Source organism: Lissotriton vulgaris, chromosome 1_1, assembly GCF_964263255.1.
Source record: "Lissotriton vulgaris chromosome 1_1, aLisVul1.2, whole genome shotgun sequence".
Lineage (NCBI taxonomy): Eukaryota > Metazoa > Chordata > Amphibia > Caudata > Salamandridae > Lissotriton > Lissotriton vulgaris.
In genome coordinates this window covers 1,671,913,224-1,671,937,801 of record NC_141685.1, presented here as the reverse complement: position 1 = coordinate 1,671,937,801, position 24,578 = coordinate 1,671,913,224, and the positions used below count along the sequence as shown (strand labels likewise).

General features: G+C 46.5%; 1 protein-coding gene across 1 annotated transcript in view; it reads left to right on the top strand.

Annotated features, from left to right (window-relative positions):
* Positions 1-24,578, top strand: part of LOC147751045 (collagen alpha-1(XIV) chain-like) — a 525,617-nt gene that overhangs the window by 314,164 nt on the left and 186,875 nt on the right. The window contains exon 4 of the mRNA XM_086932176.1: positions 13,391-13,550. Within this exon, the coding sequence (XP_086788302.1) occupies positions 13,391-13,550 (160 nt within the window). The remainder of the gene's footprint in view (positions 1-13,390; positions 13,551-24,578) is intronic.

The following is a 24,578-nucleotide window of genomic DNA, read 5'->3' as shown; positions in this document are numbered from 1 at the left end:
CTTGGAGCCGGCACAGAAAACCCTGGCCGTGACTGTGAAGGATGCCCTATCCCGGATTGAGGCCTTGGAGAGACGAGCGGAGGATGCCGAAGGACGCAATAGGCGGAACAACATTCGGGTGGTGGGCCTGCCGGAAAAGATCAAAGATGGCGACATGGTGGCCTATCTGGAAGCTTGGCTCCGGGACACAGTAGCCCCTGAAGGCCTGTCCTCCTTTTACACCCTGGAGCGGGCGCACAGAGTGCCGGCGAGGCCACCGCAACAGGGCCGCCCCCCACGACCGTTGGTAGCGCGTCTGCTGCACTTTCGGGACAGAGACCTCATCCTTAATGCCGCCAGACATAATGGCCCTTATAAGGTAGAAAATAGCCAGGTGAACATTTTCCCGGATTACACGTACGAGACTCAGCGCAGGCGGGCCTCTTTCCTGGCGATCAAGCGCGAACTCCGGAGCGAGGGCATCCAATATTAGCTCCTTTTCCCTGCAAGGCTCCGCATAATCGTTGATGACAAGACCCAGTTCTTCGATTCCCCGGAGGAAGTCTGCAACTGGCTTGAACTCTATAGAGCGGGTAAAGATGGCTTCAGCTCCTCGTCACAGTTGGCCGTGGAACCTGGGCAACAACGACGGTCCAAAAGACTTCGCAGCCGCCGTGGCAAGACGGGCAGGCCTTCGACAGTGGAGACAATGGCGGAGCGGAAGGGAGTGCTGGAGATGGTGTCTACTCTATCGGGGTCACTAGGTGGCCCCATTCTTGAGGAATCGAACCCTGGAGGCGAGGGGGCACCAACAGACACTGAGGACTCGGATACCGATAGTATCCACACGCCGGTGATAACTCCGAACTCAGCTGAGGACATATTGAATGGACAGGGATGACGGGGTGAGCTACTTCAAATTGGGTGGGGGTTAGCAGCGGGGGTGGTTGGGAAGGCGATTGATTATGAACTCCGGTGAAGGGGGGGAGCCCCGATCAGGATATAGCTTTTTGTTTTGGGCTCAATTTAGTCTCGGCAGTCCGGGAAACGAGGGCCCATTACCGGCGCCCAGCCCGCACCTAGCCCTTAAGGCCTTCCTGCGGTGGCGACCGCAGGGTTAGTCGGGGATTGTGGGATAGTTTGGGGTATGGTTTTGATGGGAACTAGATGGCACTATTTGGGTCCTGTTCTGGGGAGGGTGGGTAGGGGTTTGTTTCGAACGGGGGTTGTTGTTCTTTTGTTGGGGGAAATGGCCGCCATCAGTGTTGCATTGACTGTTGCTCGCTCGTCGTTGGAGCCTTGGAGGGGGGACCCGGAACAGACGATATGGGACAATGGCTGATGTTGCTAATGTGAAATGCATCACTTGGAATGTACGAGGGCTCCACACTATGTCTAGACGCCACAAAGTTCACGCTTATTTAGTGCGTAGAGGGGTACAAATAGCGCTGCTGCAGGAGACTCATCTCAACAAGGCGGAAGGGGCGGCGCTACAGCGTAGATGGAGAGGGCAGGTCTTCTATACCTCGTACTCAGCGTATGCAAGGGGGGCGCTTATATGGATCAGGGCTGGGGTCCCCTTTCAGGTTACGAAGTCGGTGGTGGATCCAGAGGGGCGCTACGTAGCTCTTTCAGGCACACTGGGGGGTAGGGACTTGAACATTTGCTGTATTTATGCACCTAACGTGGACCAGCTTGCCTTCCTCTCCAGGTTATCAGGTTCGTTGCCCCACTGCTTCTCAGGACCCCTCCTACTCGGGGGTGATTTTAATTCTGTGGTGGACGTGGAGGCCGACCGCTCGCACCCCCCCCCCCTCCCGGACTCCCCAGTTCGCCGGGTAGCGAAAGGGAGGAAGGAATGGCAGGCGCACTGGGGGCTCACGGATATCTGGAGAGCACAACATCCCGACACTAGAGACTACTCCTATTTCTCGGGCCTGCATGAGTTGCACGTGCGACTGGACGGGTTTTTGGGATCGGCGGAGTTGGTGTCCGCGGCGGTCCGGTCTGAATATTTGACCAGGACTGTCTCGGACCACAACCCTCTCCTGATGGACCTTCAATGGTTTCCCGGGGTCCCTAGTGTGCCCACCTGGAAACTGCGCCCGGAGATGTTAGAGGACATAGTCTTTAAGGCGGACCTGGAGGACAGAATCTCGGAGTACTTCGCATCTAATGGGGGTACTGCGGGATCGAGAGAGTTGGAATGGGATGCCTTTAAGGTGGTGATCAGGGGCTACTGCATTTCTAAAAAAGTGGGCACGCGGCGAGTCATCCTTGATGACTTGGCTGCGGCTGATCGGAAGCTCCGCGAGATGGAGCTTCGCCGCCCCGGACACCCCGAACTCCAGGAGCGCACGGCGGCAGCGAGGGAGACGGTGGCCGCGGAGGTCGAGCGGCTGCGCTGCTTCGACTACAAGGCCTACACTACTAGGTCGCTCACGGAGGGGGATAGATCGGGCGCACTGTTGGCGTGGCTAGCCAATCCTACGCGCCGGACCTATCTGACGACGTCCATGCGCACGGCGGAGGGGGCTGAGGTGCACACTCAGCCAGAGATCTTGAGCTGCTACCTGCGATACTATGAGCGACTGTACTGTAGTAGCTCTGCCAGGGACCCCGACTTGATTGAGGACTACCTGTAACCCCTGGAGTTGCCAACTTTGGAGCCGGACGTAGCGAAGGCTCTGGGCTCCGACATCGAACTAGGTGAAATTCGTGGCGCCATTAAAGGGATGGCGAGGAATAAGACCCCGGGCCTGGATGGCCTCCCGGTTGAATTCTACTCCGCCTACGCTGACCTCCTGGCGCCGCGGCTGCTGATAGTCTACAGAGAGGCGAAACGGTTGGGTCGCCTCCCCGGCTCGATGTGCGAGGCCCTAGTGGTTCCCCTCCTCAAGCCTGGTAGAGAATCGTCTGACCCGGCATCCTACCGACCTCTGTCAATGCTGACGGTCGATTATAAGATCCTGAGCAGCATTTTGGCATCGAGGCTGCTGGGGCACATGCGTTCTTTAGTTCACGAGGACCAGGCGGGATTCATTCCCAAGCGGAACACGACCATGAATATTCGCAGGCTGTTTCGCATACTGGGGGAACCGCACTTAGAAGCCCCGTGCCCGGTAATCCTTTCGGTGGATTTGGAGAAGGCCTTTGATAGTCTGGAATGGGACTACCTGCGCAGTGTACTGCGGCGATTCGGTCTGAGTGAGGGCTTTGTCAGGTGGACCATGGTATTGTATTCCTCGGCGTCGGCCAGGGTGAGGGCAGGCCCTCTGATCTCCTCGCAATACCCGGTGGAGAGAGGCACGAGGCAGGGTTGCTCGTTGTCCCCGCTGCTCTTCGCGCTAGCGGTGGAGCCACTGGCGCTGCTGCTCCGGTCAGGGGCCCACTTTAACGGTTTGCGGACGCCATCGGGCCCACATCGGGCCTCGCTTTACGCTGATGATTTGTTGCTCTTCCTCGAGGACCCGGTGGCCGCCTTGAATGGGGCCGCGTCGGCGCTCACGGCTTTTGGGGAGGTCTCAGGCCTCCGGGTGAATTGGGCCAAGACTTGTCTGTTCCCGGTTCGTAGGGAACGCTCAGCCCCGACATCGGTGGGGAGATCAGATGGGAACCTGACTGTTTCAAATACCTGGGGGTATACATTTACCACGACCCAGTTGATCTCCTGGATGGGAACATAGCTCACTGTACCCGTGCGTTGCGCGGTAGCATGGACTTCTGGGCTACCCTGCCGCTCTCGGTGGCAGGGCGGATCGCTCCACTGAAAATGGTGGCACTCCCCCGGCTGCTCTACTACTTCCGTGCGCTGCCGATTTGGATCCCGCCGGCCACCTTTCGACTACTGCGATCTATGGTGGTGGGTTTCCTCTGGGGCTCGGGCCGCCGGAGAGTGGCCCTCAAGACCCTGATGAGGCCGAAAGCTGAGGGTGGCCTTGCTGTGCCGGACTTTGAGAAGTACTATCTGGCGGCGCAGCTGCAGACCTTCACCCAGGAGGTCGCTAGGGAGTTCCGAGGCCCGGAAGCCGGGAGGGGCACCGGGATGGCTAGGCATGTTATCTCCTTCATCACATTGCGACAACGTCTGGCATTGCAGGACCTGACGCTCGAAGAAAAGACCATTCGATTATGTTGGAACCGTGCCCACGCCCGGGGACAGTTGCGGTTACCATATGCACCTGAAATACCACTGGGAATGTTAACGGCCCTGCCTCACGGGGGAGATTGGTCACGCCTGGGGCACTGGGAGGACGCAGGACTGCAGCTAGTGGGGGACCTTTATGAGGACGGGGCGTTATTGCCCTTCCAAGAGCTCATAGACCGCTTTGACGTCCCTCGTGGCGATTTCCTTTTGCACACGGCTCTGGTCCGGGCGGTCCAGGCGCACTGGAAAAACGGGCTGGAGGAACCACCTACGTCCCCAGTGTGCCAGTATGTTATGATGTCCGCGGGGACGGTCAGGACGGTCACGTGCCTGTATGGTAGGTTGATTACTGAGGGGTTGACCCCCCTCACCACTTTATGAACCCGCTGGGAGGCAGACATAGGGAAGGAGATTCCGGAGAGGACCTGGTCACAACTTATGAGGCAGGCCTGGAAGGGCGCACGCCACGCCTGATTCCAGCTAGTCCACTTCTACGTGCTCCACAGGGCCTATCTGACCCCGGCGAAGATCCAACAGTACTTTGCCGTGGATTCGGCGGAATGCCCCAGGTGCCGGGCGCCTGAGGCGGACCTTCTCCACATGTTGTGGTCTTGCCCGGCGTTGTCCTCCTATTGGCTTGGAGTAGGAGACACCTTGAATAGGGTGACGGGGAGGTCCTTGTCGGTTGACGCGGCGGTGGGGCTCCTACACTGGTTCCCGCATACCCCCAAGAATAAAATCACAAGCAAATTTATTGATCTGGGGCTTCTCCTCGCAAAACGAGAGGTTACCAGGAATTGGAAGGCACGGGTTGGTCCAACGGAGGCTAGGTGGCACAGCGAACTTTTGAAATGGACGGCGGGGGAGAGCACGCTGCGATATCAACTGGCCAGAAGACAGAACAACGAGAAAGCGCAGGAGGCAGCACTAGAATGGGAGACGTTAGTGCAGGCCCTCAGGGATTATTGCGCTCCCAGCGATTCCGAGAGTGAAGATGCGGCACGTCCTGAGTCCCGATAGTCAACTGTAGGTCAGTTATTTATTGAATTTTCCCGGAGGTCTCCCATAGGCTTTCCTACAGGCATTGCAACACACTGATGGCGGGGTTGGGGGGGTTTCTACTTGACTCACTGGGTTGTTGGGGAAGTTTTTTTTAGTCCCTTTGTAGGATGATTTAGAAAAGCAGATGACGTTCTATGGATCATCCGGACCAGCTTCGACCTTCTAGCGGATCCCCATTGGTGTTTGCCGCCTGACCTTCGGGTTGTGGGCTGAATGGCTGTGTACACTTAAAGCTTGACGAGAGGGGATGAGATTGGTACCGCTTTTTCTGATTGTGATTATATTGCTGGTCCAATATGTACTTTTGACTGATTCCTGCAATAAAAATATATTTAAAAAAAAAAAAAAAAAAAGACTAAGTATATGGTATTTAACGCCAACACTACTAACTGTCCCCATCCTATGATGGAAGGTAGACCACTAGAAAGAGTCCCAACCTTCGACTACTTAGGCTTAACTCTAAACAATAGAATGGGCTGGGATGCACAAATGTCCAAGGCCAATTTAAAATTAATTCAGACAACTGGGGGGATTTTAAAAGTCCAAAAAAGCTGTGCTTATAAAATTGTTAGTGCCCCACTTGAAATCTTTAAAGTTCAAGCAAGGTCATCTTCCCTTTATGGGGCAGAACTTTGGGGGCACGTCCCTTCTACTGAGTTAACCACCACAGAAAATAACTTTATTAGGCAAATCCTAACACTGCCCAGAAATACCCCACTTGTTCCACTCAGGCTGGATCTGAATATTAGCCCCATCGCTGATGCCATTGCCTCACGCCCACTACTTTATTGGAGGAGGCTGTGGAGCACCCTGAGCTGGAAAGCTACAAGGAGGAATTAAAGGTGGTGCTGGCTTCCCCAGGAGCAGGTAGGATTCCTTGGCTGCGTTTTGTAAGGCAGTCCCTTGCTCTGATCGGACACGAAAACTTTTGGTCAAAGCCTGAGGAGTCCTGCTCAACTATTTCCAAGAAAACTCTGTCCAACACTATAAGGGACTTTAATCTCAGGAAGACATTCTGCTCAGTTACACCTACAAGCTTGACTGGTGCGGTCCTGAATTATAAGTCACTCTACAGCTTTGAACAAGTAATAGATGTAATTCAACCTACTCTAGTGAAGAAGCTGTACTTACAGTTTAGATTTGGAACATTGCCCCTCTACTCTGTTACTGATAGGTGGACGGGGGCCCGTACACCTATGCCCTGGTTGTTCAACAGAGGATGAAACAATTCTCCATGTCACCCTCTTTTGTCCAGCCTACTCACTCATACGGAGAAAGTGGATAATTCAGCTGTGTAACAACCTGGGCATCAGGAATTATCTAGTCTTCTTCGGGATTTTGAAGTCTGAAACAAACCCAGTGATAGTGTATGCTGTGACCAAGTTTTTGTTTTCTATGTGGACTATTAGAAGGAAACTGCTTACTTAAAGATGGCACACATGTATATATTTGTAGAGACTCAAAAATTAAGGGGATCATCAAACGCTATCTTAACTTTTTAAACTTTTGAAAATTATTTAAAGTTTTATGGTCTTAACTTATTGTCTTCTCCCCTCTGAATTTTAGACGATGTATTTTATCATATATAATCACTAATACATTGTTTTAAAATTGCTCATGTATTTTTATGTCCTTTGATGGTTAAAACTAACCGAAATAACGTTTTTTTAATTGAATTGAATTGAACAAAAGATGACAAAGTACTGAGAGCACCATAAGAAAAGAAAGAGGCACAACCCATTCTGTAGGCGTTCAAGCACTTCCTAAGAAGACATGGACTTCTGAATACCCAGCCATTTCATTGGTATGGCCAAAAGTGGCCATTAGGTACAGAGATGATTCAAGGCTGTGGCCCGGAACCCCGTCTTTAGAGGGGCCTCTCATTAACCGTTCAAGATATTCCCACTGTTTAGAGATATAAAATAACAGGTTGTTTACTTACTTTCTTTTTTTGAGCCAGCCCAGGCTGTCAAACTTGTTGCTATGACCTTTGCCTGTATTCAACATGTGACACTTACTGTTCAGTAAAGATTGGCATGGTGTGGTCCATGTGACTGCATCGTCCGTTTGGAGCTGCTGCCAGGTGGTGCGATCACAGCGTGCTGCCTCCTGGCTAGGAATATCTGTTGCTTCCCACATAGGCAGTGGAGTAAACAAAAGCTCACATCAGCACTGCAAACCCAAATTGCTCCTACAGACTAGCTACAGTGTGACAGCATAGATTGTGGGTAGTAGGCTTGCTCAGACCTCCAGTCTCTGCTTTTCTAGAATGCCATGTTTCATGTGCAGTGCGGCATTATATGTTCCTTTAATCATTGCGCCATCCATGTGGAGAAGCTGCTAGGCCGGTGCGATCACAGCCTAGTGCCACCTGACGAGGTCCTGTTGCTCACAGAGCAGGGACTGGAGTGCAGTGAACACAAAAAGCACCCTCCCTATGCACAGGCCCAAAAGATGAGATGTAAGTTCACAGCACCACATGCAGCGGGCTTGTTGAAGCTCATAATCTCTCTGCTTCTCTGATGCTGGCTAGCCAGAGACAAACTGTTGGCTTCAGGGTTGGGCCCAGGTGTAGGCTGGCAAAGGAAAAGGATTGTCAGTGATCGAGCCCAAGTCATCATGGGTGTGCAAAAGCTGAAAGTGGATAAAAAAACTTTCCCCAAATTATGTTTGGCCCGGGGCACCTCAAAATCCTTAAGATGTCCCTGTTTAGGTAGACTGAGAAGGTTGTACATCTACCTACACCACGACTAGAGCCACAGGTGGTTCTTGCCGAGATACCACCCACTGAGCCGTGACTACATGGACAATGACCCTGACTATTGCATCCAAATCCAAATCCAGAGGAAGATTGATGTTTTTCTCACACCAATCTATACAAGGTTCTACAAAGAATTGCTTACATCCTCATAACATAGAAAGATGGAACCCAGTGGTCTATACTGGATCTCCAATCATGGATGGGTCACACTAGAAATAGTCAAGATAACGATGCTTGAGGATGTTCCCCAGCCTTTTGATGTGAAGGAAACATGCTGCCAAATCTACATGCCCTGCAGAATTCACAGTAGGTGAAAACATTACCATTGCACTCAATGATCATTTAAGATACAATCAGCACCAGGCAGATAAAAAAAATTGTTATCAGTTGTGGCCATTCTTCAGAGGAAAGATGCCGATCATGTACATCCCTCCATCAGTGTCTGGCTACCACTGGCTAACAAGACACAAACCACAATGATATACTTGATTCCACAGTAAACATCATGAAATCGAACTTCAAGTCTGATCAGCAAGCTACCTTCTCAGAAACAAAGATAAATACTAAAAGGGCTATTGCTGTAACTCAACAGAACAGAATCATCATCTCTCCATAAACTCCCCGTTGACCAGCGCAACAGGCTCTTACAGTCAGGGAAACGAGGCAGCGATGGAGAACGATGGAATCGTGTATTCATCTGGTACCATGTGCCGTAATGCTCTTACGTCCACTCCAAGACTAATTCAACCTACAGTGGTCATTAGCTTGTGGAGAGTGATAAGATGTCCTGGTCTGGAGGTCACTAAGGATGCAGTTCTTGCACTGGTGAGATGGGCAAAATTCATCTTAAGAGGAGAACTTCTAAAGTTCAGGCTCATTAGTGACGATATTGACAGACCTATCTTTGTGAGGATCGGACACGCATGCATGATCTGAAGTCCAAAGCAGCTCAAATCACATGGAGGAGCCCTTTTCTATGGACCCTATGCTTTCTGCCTTACATTGGCTTGACAAAAAATTGTAAGTCGTGCAAACTTTAAAAGTCACCAATGGGAAATAGAAATCACCAGCAGCGGCTCCTCCACTATGATGGAAGAACGTTGCCCCCCTCCCCCCGGCCAGTCTCAAAATTAAAAAAATAAAACAATAAATAAACGTATTTATTATCGTTTTATTTTTCGCCAAATTGAATGAGTCTTGAAAGCGGAGACATCGTGGGGCAAGTCACGAAAGTGAGCGGTGGACACTGCCTTCAGCGTGCATGTGGGTTTGGCTGGCCATCTCAAGACGGCCAAACCAACATGTGCACTGAAGCTGCCTCGTTGCTGGGTTGGTGACAGCAGTCTCCCTGAGAGACCCAAAACCAAATTATAATACTCAGTGAAATTGGAAAGGATTTACATATTGTCTTTGGTACATAATGTGTCACCAGTAGAATGGGACATAAAACATATCTTATCTTTTATCCTCCACATAATAGGCAAAGGGTTATCATGTGTCTCAGTAAAGGTACGTATGCCAACATTAACAGGGCCCATTAGGAGAGAACATGCAGCCTGACAGAAAGCGGAGCAATATTGGAAACTTTTGAGAAAATCATAGAAAACGATTTATTACCACTAGCAAGAACCTCCTGTTCCGTACTAAAAATATAATTTAGTTATTTCTGAGTCCATCTGTTGAACTAATGCCCAATGCAACAACAATATTATTATGGATCCATGGGGACATCTATTATGTCCCCTATATTTAACTCACAATATTTATACCTGATTGCTGGAAGCATTCAGCTGGGCGTGAACGTTTGTGAAGGTGCCTTCTCTCCTACGATCACTGTACCCATGGGTGTTGATGTTGTTTTTTCGAGGACCTGCTGTGAAGTAAGTCTTCTTAGGGGAGTTTCTGTACGAAAAATGTGTTGACACCTCTGTAAAAAGTGTTTTCAAGATGCTTCCTGTGTGCAATGTAGAGACAGGTAAAAACCTATTGGTTACAGCCTTACGTTTAAATACAGTGCAGCAGTGACCATGTTAAAATGGAAGTTTGAAAATGTTTGCCCACCAAAATTAAAACTTGTTACAAACGTGCAAATGTGTTAAGGCCCATGTTTGGGCGTTCACCATCAGACTAACTGTGTCCTCACGTTCTCTTTCAATAGAACTGAAACAATAGCAGAACCAGACTTCAAGGGTGATACCTACTTGTCAACTGCAGTTTCCTGCGCATTAAAATGTAGAACTACTAACCCCTGGCACGCGGCAGAGAAGTGGATGGAGTAAAATCTCAGAGGTTTTTTAAGCCTCACCATTTTTGCTTGGGAAACGCACATATAACACACGTAATTACATACAATGGAAAAGTAGAATCTTGACAGCAGTCTGTGTTTGCTACCAAGATGCCTGCTTGGTGGTCCTATGATTGTGGGACCCCTGGGAGGCGATTTGTAATCCTAGCTCACCCTTGTCCACTGTCTGTTTCTTAGCAAGCAATTTATATTACACACTAGGACCGCATAGAAATCGCCCAGCTTCCCCCCAGTTTTGGTAATTTCGCTATATTTTATCAATATTTGGAGTATCTGTCTCGCTTTTCTATTTTTACCACTTTTTGTGTTTATTGCAGCAATACCCACTCGGTATACAGGTTGTGACCTAAAGGCCAGAGCAAACCACTTCCTCTTCCTGTCTATAAAAAGTGAAATCAGAACCTGTGCATGTGACCTGGTGCTTGTGTGAAGTGTTCCAATGCCTATGGGACAATCTTGAGATATATATAAAAACAGCAAGAAATGTTTAGATACATAAACAAGTTACCACTGTGCCCTTTCTATATGTCCTGTTTGTAGCTGAGGAAGACCGAACATGCCCCTACAGATGCAGGATTCTTTTTTTTTTAAATAAAATAAATAAAAATAACCCTTCTCCCACTAAATATCATGGCTGAATCCTATTAATATAATCTGCGACATAGAAACTGGAGTAAATGCTTTGACGGGTTTCCTAAAGAGCACAAGACCACTTCCAATAACAACTGGAGAAAAAGGTTAAGCTTAGATTCAGAGCAGGGTCCTGCCTGGCATAAGTTATTTGCCTCATCAAGGGCAGTAAAGCAACTACAATACAATACCTGTCCTGGCACATGCTAATACCATAACACTCAGTGGTTGGGTACGCAATTGTAGTTCATACAGGCTGTATAATAATTCCATTAGACTATGTGACAGTCTAACACTTACATAAGACCAGATTTCTGTAGGACCTGTCCATTGCCCAGTAGTGTACCAGTCCACGGCTTTTAAGCACCCATCACCACTGATTAGACTTGAATAACTCATGAAATCTGTCACATACTGGTGCCCTCTGAGTGTATGTCATAATACATCTAGTACTGGCACAGTACAGATTTATTAAGACAAGGTGTTTGATATCAAACACCATAGGTTTCAATAAAGCCATCATGTAGCTGAGAAACTCGTAATCACCAGTGGCCAGTACATATATTGAAGATGGCCTCGATGCCCACTTGAACATTCTAGAAATTGAACTAGAAAGCGCAGGGGCATATCTGCTCCTGCAGAAATGTCCTCACATGTAATATAATGCACCCTGCCTTAGGGCTATAAGGCCTGCTGTAGGGGTGCCTTACATATAAAGCATGCAGTGTCTGTGGGCATGGCGCACAGGGTGTGCCATATTGTGGTTTCAGAATGGTATGCACTATTTCAGGCAGCCTGCAATGGAATTCTATATGGATTTGGGTGTGCGTCCCTTAGGGTGGCACAATACCTGCTGCAGCCCTTAGGGATCCTCTTTAGTACCCGTGCTCTAGGTACCAGGGGTACCATTTACTAGGGACTTACAGGGGTGCTAAAGTCCTTGCCAGCTGGTGCACAATTAGACTTTACCTTGTTTTAGGGAAAGAGCACTGGCACTGGAACCTGGCTAGCAGGCTCCAGTGCACTGTCAGATGAAAAAAAACAGAACATAGTCATTCTAATGGTGGGCAAAAAGTGGGGGTACAACTGCAGCAACATTCCAGTTTCCTACAACAACCTACTGAAGTAACCTGCTAAGTGGACTATGATCGTAAGAAATACCATATAAGGACCAGGAGAGCAGCTAAAAGCTGGCATCTTTCCGGAACTCATAAACTCTCTCATGCACCTCTTCATTCATCACACTGCTAAGCACTACATCCCATAGCATAATACCCTTACCTCAGTGGTCATCACACAAGACATGGAAACTCTTACCATATAGCATTTAAATGAAGATAAGACACTTCAACCACACACCCTAACGTGTACGTTGCTACTAATGTAGGTAGGCAAGTGCCTCAGTGCTCCGCATAGGGGAAGGAAGCACTATATAAATGTTGCAATACAACACAGCTCTCTTTGGAATGGACAGAATTAAACATTGCAAAGGCCTGTGCCGAAAACCATGCTTTAATTCATGTTGTTAATCCGACTGTAGTCACAGGTAAGTAATTTGCCGCTTCCTTTCACCATTCGGTAATACCTATTGTTAAACACGCCGGAAAGCATGCTTCGTGTGGTGGTGCATGAGTCCAGGGTGTGGCATGGTGGCTGGTACAGGGCAGAGTGACAGATGTGCCCGGATTAGCAAAGCACTGCCTGGAATACTGGGTGCTGGACAAGGGTGCTGTGTCTGCACCCTATGTGCTCGATTTGGAGCACTATACAGTGAGTGTATACTTTGTGTAGTGTTTCTTTAAAGATGGAAATGTTAAAGAAACATCAAACATACCCCACAAAACCCAGAAAACTAGCTATTTCGTTGCTCATTAATGAAATTGTAGTTTTCTCTCATTGTCTTCAACATATCTAAAATAGACAATTACAAAAATGACCAGCAGCGAAGCAGTGGCTCCGGGGCTAGGGAATAGCTTTTTATGTAAGTTTAGTGATGACACTGGTGATTTATAAAACCTGCCACTATACAAGCATGTGTGGAATAAAGATGGTAGATGACCAATAGAAATGACAAACCATCAAGGCCTTTGTCTTTAGCATTCTGCTGCTATGCATGCCTTTACTGTTTTTTTAGCAGGTTTCTCATGGGATTTGCAATACATTCTTATGTTCTCCTGTAAAGAACAAAATGCCAGTTTTTAACGAAACATCATGGTCTCTGTACTTTTTTCTAATTAATTGCATGTAATTCTTAGCTCTTTTGTAGCAAAGCCTATTAAAAAAGTATATATTTGAAATATTTATAGAGGCAAACATCCCCTTGCTGCCAAGTCACATATGAAATATCATAGACGTTCTGGGCATATTGTAAGTAAGACTATTTCACTAGAAATGTCAGTAGCCTTCTTGGAGCTACCGTTCCCTCTGGAAATGTCAATCAGGGAGCCTCTTGATCACAGCATCAGATGATCCCACCCTGATTTATGCATCTCCATTTTGTTTTCAGGATGAGTATAGAGCTTTCAGACTACGTCACTATTGAGGAAGTGCTGCTGGCAGTGCGCGACCTGGCCTATGGAGGGGGTAACACAAGGACCGGTGATGCCCTGGCTTTCCTGGCAAATACTGTGTTCGACCCGTCCATTTCACGCGAGGATGCGGCCAAGGTGAGCAGATGTTGGGGGTTTGACTACGAGGTTTTCTGGTCGTTACTCTTAACTCTTGATACCTGTTCTAGCAGATCCACAGTTTTAAAGAGCCTATGCTTTCCTTGGAATTTCAAGACATAACATCTTCCACTTTCGTTGTTGTTTAACTTTTAACTTGATATAATTAAGGAAACGGTTTTGTAAGATTATTTTATATGCTTAAGTAGAATGAATTATGAATCAAAATGCCATTGCGAAAGCAATGCTTTTATCTGTATGAGGATGTCAGAAGTGGGAGGGATATGAGGTGCAATCAGGTGACTTGATTTTGGAGATTTTATCATGAAGTTCTATGGAGTTTTCTGTATCAAAATTCTTTGTGAAATTCCTTTTATCTATACTTGGCTTTTCTGTTAGATCATAAAAATCGTTATATAACAAGAACAATAGTTAAATTCATATTAATAGTCATATTCACTTGAATATAGCTAATAAACCCCATCGTAAACAGCTGATGTTATTTTTTTCTATACAGATCCATAAACACTACCATGTTCTGGATTTCTTGTAAAGGTGACAGTAATATCAGATTTCCTAAACTCATCCGGTAGCCAATACCGTAACCTTCACACAGGCTATCTTTGCTTGAGGTACCCTCAACAGGCATCTGTCTCCCAATCTCCCAATCTTACTAAGCACCTGTTCCACTATTCTGGATAGCCAGTGTTCAGGTCCCTTTCTCTTTTCTGTGCTGAAGATGTAGGTGAGAGCCCCAAACTTAACCATTTCTTCCAGCTTAAGCCGGAGTCGTCTCTCAAGGTTAAGGGAAATATGCTGCATGTATTCCACAGTGGCCACCGCCATCGATAGGTTGTTCAGTACACGTTTTATCCCTCCTTACTACTTTTTAGGGGTTCCCAGAAAAACAATACAACAGGAGACAATGCTTAAACCCATTAAGGCGCTTGTGAAGGTCACCCTATTCTTTGCTTCCATATAAGGTTGCGTCTTACCTACTACATGGGTGCTTATATTACCAAGCACGGACAATTTGATTCGCACACTTCTCTAACAGCATCTATTAGTCAAAACAAAGCCCCACGCTTTCACTGCTGCAGAAATCCAAAGTAATATGTGCATTGTAGTTTGACATATTGACATATTGTCTGATCGAGGACGATTGAGCAGCTCTGTCAATTCCGAGCTGCATTCATTTCGACAATCAAGCAAATGGATAGATAACAAAACGCATGTTTAGTGTAAACGAGGTTCAAAAAACGTGACAGGCAAAAATGGTAGAACCAGGCCCCTTAAGAACATACCAATCAAAATTCACCACACATTATGATGCTCCTACAACTCTCGCCATAAACGGTCAAATCCACAAACATGACCACATCTGTCAAGTAACAAACAAGAGACAAGGAACTATGACTGGTAAAATTCGGTGCACATGAACAAACACTGGAACACAGACTCATCCAAACCCAGTATTGAAAATGCTGCCTTCATAAGCTTGTCACAGTGTTTTGTGACCTGAGTGCCCAACTGGACTGTTGTCTGGATCCCTACTGCGGATTTTTGATGTCATAGGCAAACAGGGATCATGTGCGTTTGCCATGTCAGAAGCCTGTTGCATGCATTGTTGTCCTGTTGGCCAGGAAGGGGTTCCCAAATGCTACCCTCATAGTGGTGGAAGTCTACTACCTTCACCAGGAGTTAGGCAGCATGCTCGCGGTGGTGGCAGTATAGCATGTAGTGATCAGTAAGAGCCAAGAGGTCCTTTTAAAGCTGTGTCACTGGAGTGAGGCCTACCGGCTCACTCAACTTTTTAAAAGTTCCTATGCTGTGCACTTAACTCACTCCTGGGCATACATCAGTTGGTTGTAGAGTGCTGCAAATAGCAGGAGTGTTGATTCTGCACTGGTTGTACGTGTGCCATGGAAGGGTAAAGTACAGGGAAAGACCAGTGTTTTCATTGCATGCATGGTAAATACATGGTATATGTATACTCATGACAAATATATTGCATGAGGGAGGTAGTGCTGTGCAGTGCGTACATAGGTAAAGCATGTGCTACGAGTATGTGTGCTTGCAAGAAGTAAAATACATGATGGGTGAAGTGGCTAACTTTGTAAGTGTTTGAATGTAGCACACTAAGATACAATATAACAAAGACTACAGTATTGAACAGTGTGTGCAGAGAGAATGTGAATGCTTAATGTATGTGCTTCTGGGGTGGCACAATACGTGAGGTAACAGTACTGGTTACTGTCGTGCTGTGTGTATACACTGAGTGAAAGTGGGCCTGTAATAGTACATTACATGGAGGACAGTGGGTTCCATTTTGGGAAGCCCAGGTCTGACTGGTGAAGACATGAGTAGTAGTGGAATTGCTTAAAACAGATTTGTGTATTCCTTCATTCCTGTTAGCTGGGTGGGATACAGTGGAGAAGGGAGAGAGCGATTCCCCCTGTATACTTTAAAGGGTGCTCATGGATTCAGTAAGAGATCACAAGGGAGGGACCTGGACACATCTCAAGAAGGACATGGGGCTGACAAGGGAATCATAAAGAGTAGGGCTGGGATCCAGAGATTAAACCTTTGATGCAAATATCACAGTTGCTGACATCAAGGCCTAAACTCTAGTCACTCCCTTGGCCTGTGTTGTGGGACTAGCAGCTTTGGAGTCTCTCCTGCTGTGACAGATATCTTTTCAAGACGTTGAAGAGAAAGTGTACACTTCAAAATAAGCAGAACCCCTACAGAAAACGTCAAAGACCCAGACCCTAAATAACATTTTGTGTCTGGGAATTGACTATAAGAAGGGGAGGGTAAGACCCAAAAGAATTATCCTCTGCCAAGCAGCTGGATGGGCTGTGTGAGGAGGGGAAGCTTTGAATGACTTCTGCCTGTGAGCAGGACTGGGACCCAAGGTCTGTTAGTCATCCTGGTGTGTAAGGGTACATCACCCAGGGAAACCAAGACCACCTGCTCTGGAGCACCAGTGCCAGCCTGCTTCTCAAGACGTGTATGCCCTGCGAGTGATGGGAGAGTGTTGGAAGGAGTGAGTCCCACTGGGGAACCCTGTTGAGAGGACTCCCAGTGCAAGTGTGAGGAGATGGCTGTTGCACCAAACGGGTCATTGCCTGTGTGCAGATTACTTTGGTGACCCCCCTGTGCCAGGAGAGGGCAACCGTGAAGATAGCCATGAGTTGAGTGCTGTGCGGGGAACTTGAAGGCCATACTGCATTTTTGTGCTGACTCCGTATGCCATGAGGGGCTGATGTGGAAGGTATTGCTGCCAACAAGCAACAAGACCTGAGTGTGGCCTTAGCGGCGACCCCGAATGCCGGAAGGGGCCATGATGGTACTGACTGCCTGTGAAGTCTGACTCTTCGTATGAAGATGCTGTGGCAACCCAGTACACCACGAGGGGCTGCATTTACTAAATAGGTGTGAAGTTCGAGTCGCTACCCGAGAACTGAAGGCTGTGACAAGTGGGTCAAACTAAGCATTAAGTATTGCCCCCAATCCACAGCAAGAACTGAGAAGGGCACCGTGAGTGCATTGCCACATTGCTGGAACCAGTTTGAGAGTGCTAGGATCAACACCCCTTCCCTGAGCGGAGCACTGAATTTGCCGTGCAGAAGGACACACTGGAGCACCTCTGATTACTGCTGGAGCTGGCCACGTAAGTGCTTGGAGAACTTGCGCATGCCAGGTGCGGCCACACCTCCTGTGTGCAGACTGACTCAACTGAACAGGATTGGGGCATCGTGAGTACTCGCAGTCGGGGCACCCACTAAGGTGCGGAATGGTTCCTTAATGCTGGAGCGGGTAAGACTTGTTACAGGCCTACTTGACCACTATGGACTCCCTGCTAAAGGTGCGGCAACACCAAATACACTTTTGACTAGTTTCTAAAAATCTGGGTGGACTCTTGAGTAAGGCTTACTAGTGAGCATTCCCTGGATACGGCCACCAGTGAATGTGAAATAACCCTGACCACATTACGAGGAGCAGGCGGGACAGGGATTTGCCAGTGAAACACTAGTTTGCTAACCTGAAGGTCATTGTGCTATTGCTTATGAATGTCGTAATACTTCTTTAAATGCATAGAGTTAGTAAGAAAATACTTCTTTATAAAATGAAAATAAGCATTTGACTTGACATTGATTTATTGACTTTGCTGTGTGCTCTTTAAGTTACGATGAGTGTTCACTAACCTGCATCTACACTTCCCCAGCGATGAAGCCTTTTACTGCTCACCCTCAGCTACCATTGAGAGTCAAGTGCAGAAGGGGTACTTGGCCACCTTACTCAGGATCCATAGTAGGCCGTGGGACATCAGGAGTAAAAGACCTCAACCGCCCTAGTTGGGCCCAGTAACCCCTGCGTGCCCTCTGGCAATCTTAAAGGGGGTTTGACCCAGAATCTGTGCAAAATATAATTGTACATTCCATATGCACTGCTATTGAGGTGTAAGGTGACAACCCTGCACACCATTCCCAAACAACAGAAGAAGGATGAAGGTACAAATTTCAAGTTCAAATAAGAGACGGCACACTGATTGCCCCCACACCAATACTATAATTAAGTGTAAAATATCACACTCTTTGGCAGCGGAACATACTGAGCTTAGATGGATGAGAATATGAAGGCAGACAACATGAAGGAAATCACACCTGAAACAACATCCAACATAACAACTGACTGGGCTGACTCTGTATAATTAACGTATCTGGACACACACCAACAAAGCTTGAAAGTAATCACACGTTTAACTAAAAGATTGACACAGAAGATTCATGCTGGCCCCTTAAGAAGCAGCCATCCCCGATGAAGTAAAATGCTTCTTCTCATTGCACCTGACAAGCACACCCCAAAACGTCTCATCTAAAGATCATCCACATCAATTTAGACTTGACATCTGCACTGCTCCCATAGAGGCCTTGCATGCATATAGGAACAATTGGTCATGTTTTCAAATGCCCATACACAAAAGGAGCACAGAGGGAAATATTCAGACTCAGGTACCCTCCAATCACAACTTTTTATACACACAAACCTGGTCCTACTATACTCCAGGCAATTATATTCACAGTACCTCCAGTTGGCTCACTGGTGCGGCTATTCTTAACCTCACACTCAGTCAAAGAGTCTGCAACAGGGTGTGCCTATGTTTAAAATGTCCTCATAAATTCTCTGCGTGTCATTCACTATATGTCTACACTCCCTCTATTCAAGCTATGCTTGTGCAACCCCGTGTGTGAGTGCTGAAAGGGAAAGATCCAGTTAAATCAAAGTAGAACAAGATCAGGAAAAAATGTGTGGTAGATGGGAAGGTACCTCACGGGAGCAACCACCAGGGAACTGCTGACAGGTTCCCGTTAGTGTGCTCCACTTCTCATCATTGGCTCCTTCCCATCATAAATAAACAAAAATGCAAAGTAGGAAAAAAGGAAATTTAGTTAGCTTTAAAAATATGGGAAAACTTACAACCCCAGGTACTTGAGCCACATAAGAGACACAGGTAATGAATTTGGATATATCCATGGGACAGGTGGGAATATATCCATCTAGATGAGGGGGGCATCCAACTAATGTGTGTCGCTCTTTGTTGTTTTTTTACATGTCTTGTGTTGCTGTGTTTCTCTGGTGATGTCATATATGTCTACAGATTTCATCGCCGGCGGTGACCGGCGGTGTGTGAAGAAAACACCCCCAGCACTGATGAATTTGCCGATGATATTCACACAGGCAATGAAACATGTTGGCTTCATATAACATAAAACGAAGCACAACGGTAGAGTGTTGGTTTTAGTGGGAGTAGAAACTCAGCGCAGAATCAAGGTGTTCAAGAAGCTAGGGATTTCTAACTCCATTTTTAAAGCAGGATCACACTGAATAGCGGTGTTGATGTCTATGGGGGTATAGGCACATGGTTAGGGTAGGGAAATACACTTTTGAGCTAACTAAATTTCCTTTTTTCCTACTTTGCATTTTTGTTTATTTATGATGGGAAGGAGCCAATGATGAGAAGTGGAACACACTGACGAGAACCTGTCAGCAGTTCCCTGGTGGTTGCTCCCGTGAGGTACCTTCCCATCTACCACACATTTTTTCCTGATCTTGTTCTACTTTGATTTAACTGGATCTTTCCCTTTCAGCACTCACACACGGGGTTGCACAAGCATAGCTTGAATAGAGGGAGTGTAGACATATAGTGAATGACACGCAGAGAATTTATGAGGACATTTTAAACATAGGCACACCCTGTTGCAGACTCTTTGACTGAGTGTGAGGTTAAGAATAGCCGCACCAGTGAGCCAACTGGAGGTACTGTGAATATAATTGCCTGGAGTATAGTAGGACCAGGTTTACATGTTTTCAAATGCACCAGCACCAAAGAGAAGCTCGGAAAGAATAGAGACAGTCAGCCACCTATGGGATCAATGTGCACCTCATGACCATAAACAGTACCTCACATTTGAGGCACAAACCGTGCAGGGTGGTTGGTGAGCTTCTTAGTTTCGCTACTCAGCCCTTAAATGAGATTTCCCCCAGTTTCAAGGCCACATGGGAGCCAGCATATTTTTACATTCCTTAGCTGGTAACATTGAAGATCAGACCTTTGCACTGCACACGAACAGGTCGTGATCCTGCTTCACTGGAATTGTGCTGGAGTGAGGCTGTGCTCCCCTGGTGTGTCCTCCAACCACAGACACACAAGTATATGTTACCAGACAGCTATACTCATAAGTCCCAGAGTGCACTGGCACCACAGCGCTCTTGGGTGCTTCATTACTGTAATTCATCATCTTTGGATAGGTTCCCAGTTATTATTTACGTCATTCAAACTAGTGCAATGTATTCATAGTTACAACTTCTTTATCAACTTCATCAATTGCAATGTATTGCCCTATCAATACACAGTGACCCGTTCTGGGCTAGCAGTGTCTCCGGTGCAAGATGGTGCTATCCACAAAGAGGACACTGTTCATCTCCTTCAAGGTAACTCCACACGCTAAGGTTCACAGCAGACCTGCTGCACTCACACCTGACCATAGTGAAGCTTTATGAGAAGAAACAAAACTTAATTTATGATTTCATCACCCATAATGCAATTTGGAATGCTCTTCGAGATGCTCCGCTTTTTAGGTCGAGCAGACCTAAAAAGCATGCGAAGCTGCTTTTGTCTGCGAAGACATCTTTTGCTGGCGTGTCTGGGGGAATGTGAGACAGCATTCAAGCACGAGCTTCGCTGTCTCAGATTCCTCCTCGAGGGCGCGCACGTCGCCGTGCACATCCCCTGCCTCTGATTCTCACCTAAACACGCAGTCAGGCACACACACAGGCAGGCACACACACAGACGCAGGCACATACAAGCGCACGCACACACAGCCACACACGCACATGCACCCCCCCCCACCCCCCCACAGCCATGCACGCACCCCCACCACTCACGGGCGCGCACACACACACACACACACACACAGATACAACCCCCCCTCCCACTCACCGTGCTCTTTCTGCCTCGTCCGTGTCCCTCTCTCCCTCGGCAGCCATTGGGTGTGTCTCGGCGTGGGAGCTCCACAGCGCTGGTGGTCAATCGGGTCGGGACCCGGGACTTCAGCTGCCTTAGCGCCGGGGCTCCCTCTCCAGCAAAGAGCGCGCATGCGCGGGCAGCCCCTGCCCTCAGTCGCAGCCCAGTCCTGAGAGCTGCTTTCGGTTTCGCTGTAACTCTGTCTGAGGTCGTCCAACATAGGGCAATTTTAGGTTAGTCAACTTTATTTATTGGCTGTCCAGCACTGTGAGTGACGACATTTTTTTTCTGATATGAGCTCATCCGCCTACAAATAAATGCTTTACTGTGAAACACTTTAACTGTTGTGTGCCTGTCCTATCCGTCAATCCCTTATTTTTATATTTCTGCCAATTTATTTTGCATAAGTAATTCAAATAAATTGCACGCTGTCCAGGACTTGACCAACTGGTGTTGCCAGTGCGTAATCGTTTATGTATGCCCCTTTAGACTTAGCGCATGACATTGGATGCAATGAATGTGCCTGTGCGGTTCGCTCTGGCCCCATGTAACATGGTAGCCCGGTCTTTCTTCCATCTCTACGGCTAGCAGACGTCATCCGACCTGCTTGCCTGTGTGACTCCGGTCCTTCTAACTCTCTGGCGTGGGCCTCCTCTGGGGGTTGTCAGTGCTGTTGCTTGTGTTCTGTGGCGCACACACACTCAGCCGTTTCTGCAGGTGTTTAATGAAATAAATAGTAGTAATCTGGGCTGGCTCCTCCACAGTTCTTTGTCCACCACGCAGGGTTTTGAAAACGGCCCATGAATCTTCCTAGTTATGCTTCTGTGGTGGTAATTTATTGCTCTCAGCTGGTGGTTTAATTCGCTGATCGAAGCAGCTTCAACTTGAGAAATTTCTCGTCTTCTTTCTTTCACCGTCATTTTTTTACCATGCATGAATTTAGTGTAGAAGAAAAGTGGCAAATTGACAGCGCTGGGAACGGAAGTCTTTCATTTCCCCTTCAAACTTTTTTTTAAAATTCATTTATGCATTTTTAAATTTCAAGCATATGTGCACGGGAGCCAAAACTGCGTGATGTTTATTGTAGCTATATGTACTTCATACATACTTCTCCATTGATTTGCTCGCGCTGGTTTACCAGTGGCTTTTTTGTACACATTTTTATTCTGGCGCTCATCATGTTTCTCACAAATTATACTACTTCCAGGGGATGATGCACACGCCATTTCCCCTAGGTCCTCCTTGCATAATAGTGCTATTGCCATTATAAATTACAATAACTTTTATTTAAGTATTAATTAAAAAATGTAAAAACCATTGTTATTTGTAATATCAATACATCTAAGTCACGTAAATACAACACATATTGCATTACAAATGCTATAGGTTTCACATTTGCAAAATTTGAAACTATTGGCATTGTAAATGACAAAGCTATTAATTTCGCTATTTTCAATACCAGCACATAAATAAAAAATGTCATTTACAATACCAATAGCTCAAACTTTCCTAATGCGAGACCTATTGCATTGCAAATGCTTGTTCTGAATGCTTTCTACAGATGGCTTCGACTCTAACCCCTCACCCTTGCTTTCTCACCTTTGTCCTGTGTTGCTACATCATCTTCCATGAGGGAAGATCCAGGCCGTTGTTGTTTCATGACCTCTTTCTAGGAACGTAAATGTCTGTGTGTAAATAATAGACATCTCCATGCCAATCAGCAGGTAAACAGTCCCTATTTGAGCCATTCATAATTCTTTCATAAATGTTTATTTGGAAATGTAATTCCTTAAAAACATACAATCTTGTTACATTTCCCTTATGGTCAAATAAAATGATATTTTAAAAGCGTTTAAAAGCTATCATCAGGCTACGACGTCAATAAGAACAGGCAGCATATATCATAATATACTAAGGGCCCAATGTATCAAAAAAGAGTTTTGCGATTCTCAAATAGCTTTTTTTAGCAAATCGCAATTAGAGAATCGCAAAATTAAATGTATATAGGATGTGCTAAAAATTTTGCGATTTGCAAATAAGGAATACCTTCCCATTCATTCCTAAGAGCTAGGAGGCCCATAGGAATGAATGGGAAGACATTCTCAATTTGCGATTACCAATTAGAGAATCGAAAATTGAGAATGCAATTTCAAGATTGCAAGGGTGCCAAAAGGACACCCTGTTGCACCCCTGAAATATGCATGTGTGCGCATTTTTCACAAATACAGGCCCAAAGGGCTTGTATTTGCGACATATGGCACTTTAAAAAAATCAAAAAAGTGATTTTTTAAAGGAAATCGTAAATTACCACGAACTTGAAATTGGTGGCAATTTGCAATTCCTTAAAGCCAAATAGCGAATTTCTGGTGCTTCCAGAATTGCATATGAGGAATCACAATTTGCAATTCCTTAATTGCATTCGCCAAATAGAGAATCGCAAATTTTACAATTCTCTATTTTGTGATGACCTTTTGGGATGATACATCCCAAAAGGCTTTTTCCAATTTGCAAACGGGACGATTCTGAGAATCTGCCAGTTTGCAAATGGGAAAAATGCTTGATACATATGGCTCTAAGTCTTTAGCAAATACGTGTTTCATCGGGTAAGAATTAACCCACGACTTCTTCAAGGCTTTCTCTCTTCTTTTCGAAAAGTACAGAAAAACCTTGCTGCTGGTTCTACTTCCGTCCCCTTGGTATCTCTGTTTACGTTTCTATTCCATTTATTTTAGAAATGTATCTGTGTCCGCCGTGCAGTTCGTTTCGATGTCAAAGCGAGTTTTTTTTACCTTATTTATGTCCCTTTGTAATCTTGGAGGTTCCGTAAAATAATATCTGCAGGCGAGTGCGCTTGCACGATTAAACTTCCACGTGTTCCGACCGCCGTCCTATCTGCTGGACGATAGGACCGCGGTCGGAACGCAGGGAAGTTTAATCATGCAAGCGCACTCGCCTGCACAGTACAGAAAATGTGTGCTCAGGGTTAAGGTTGAATATTATTAGGACTCTATGTTTAGGGCCTGTTTGAGGGGTTGAAGGGTGATTACACTGTGATGGTATATACAGACATGATATACAGTGAGCACCCAATCAGTCACTCGTCTTAAATTCACCCCTTTAGACTCTGATGTATGTGTGTGTGTACTATTTGCAAAGCAGGAATCTGGCCAAAAAAGGCAGAGGAGTTTTGTACAGGACGAAGCCAAGCATACAGTCAATGAGTTATAGGAGGGGCAGCTGTTTTTTTTTACTGCATTTTGATGTCTATTCTTTAAAGAAGTGTGTCTTCAAATCTTTCCTACATTGCAGCAGTGTTGGGGTGGTGCTGATGGAAATGAGGATGTTGTTACAGATGCTGGGTGCAAAGATGGAAAAGGCCTGTTGTCTTGTTGTTTTTTTTACACTTCTTAGTCTTCAGTCTGATAATATCTCGGAGGATGCCCCCCCAACACTCCTTATATGTCAGACTTGCACGTTTCACTATTCACTATTCTTT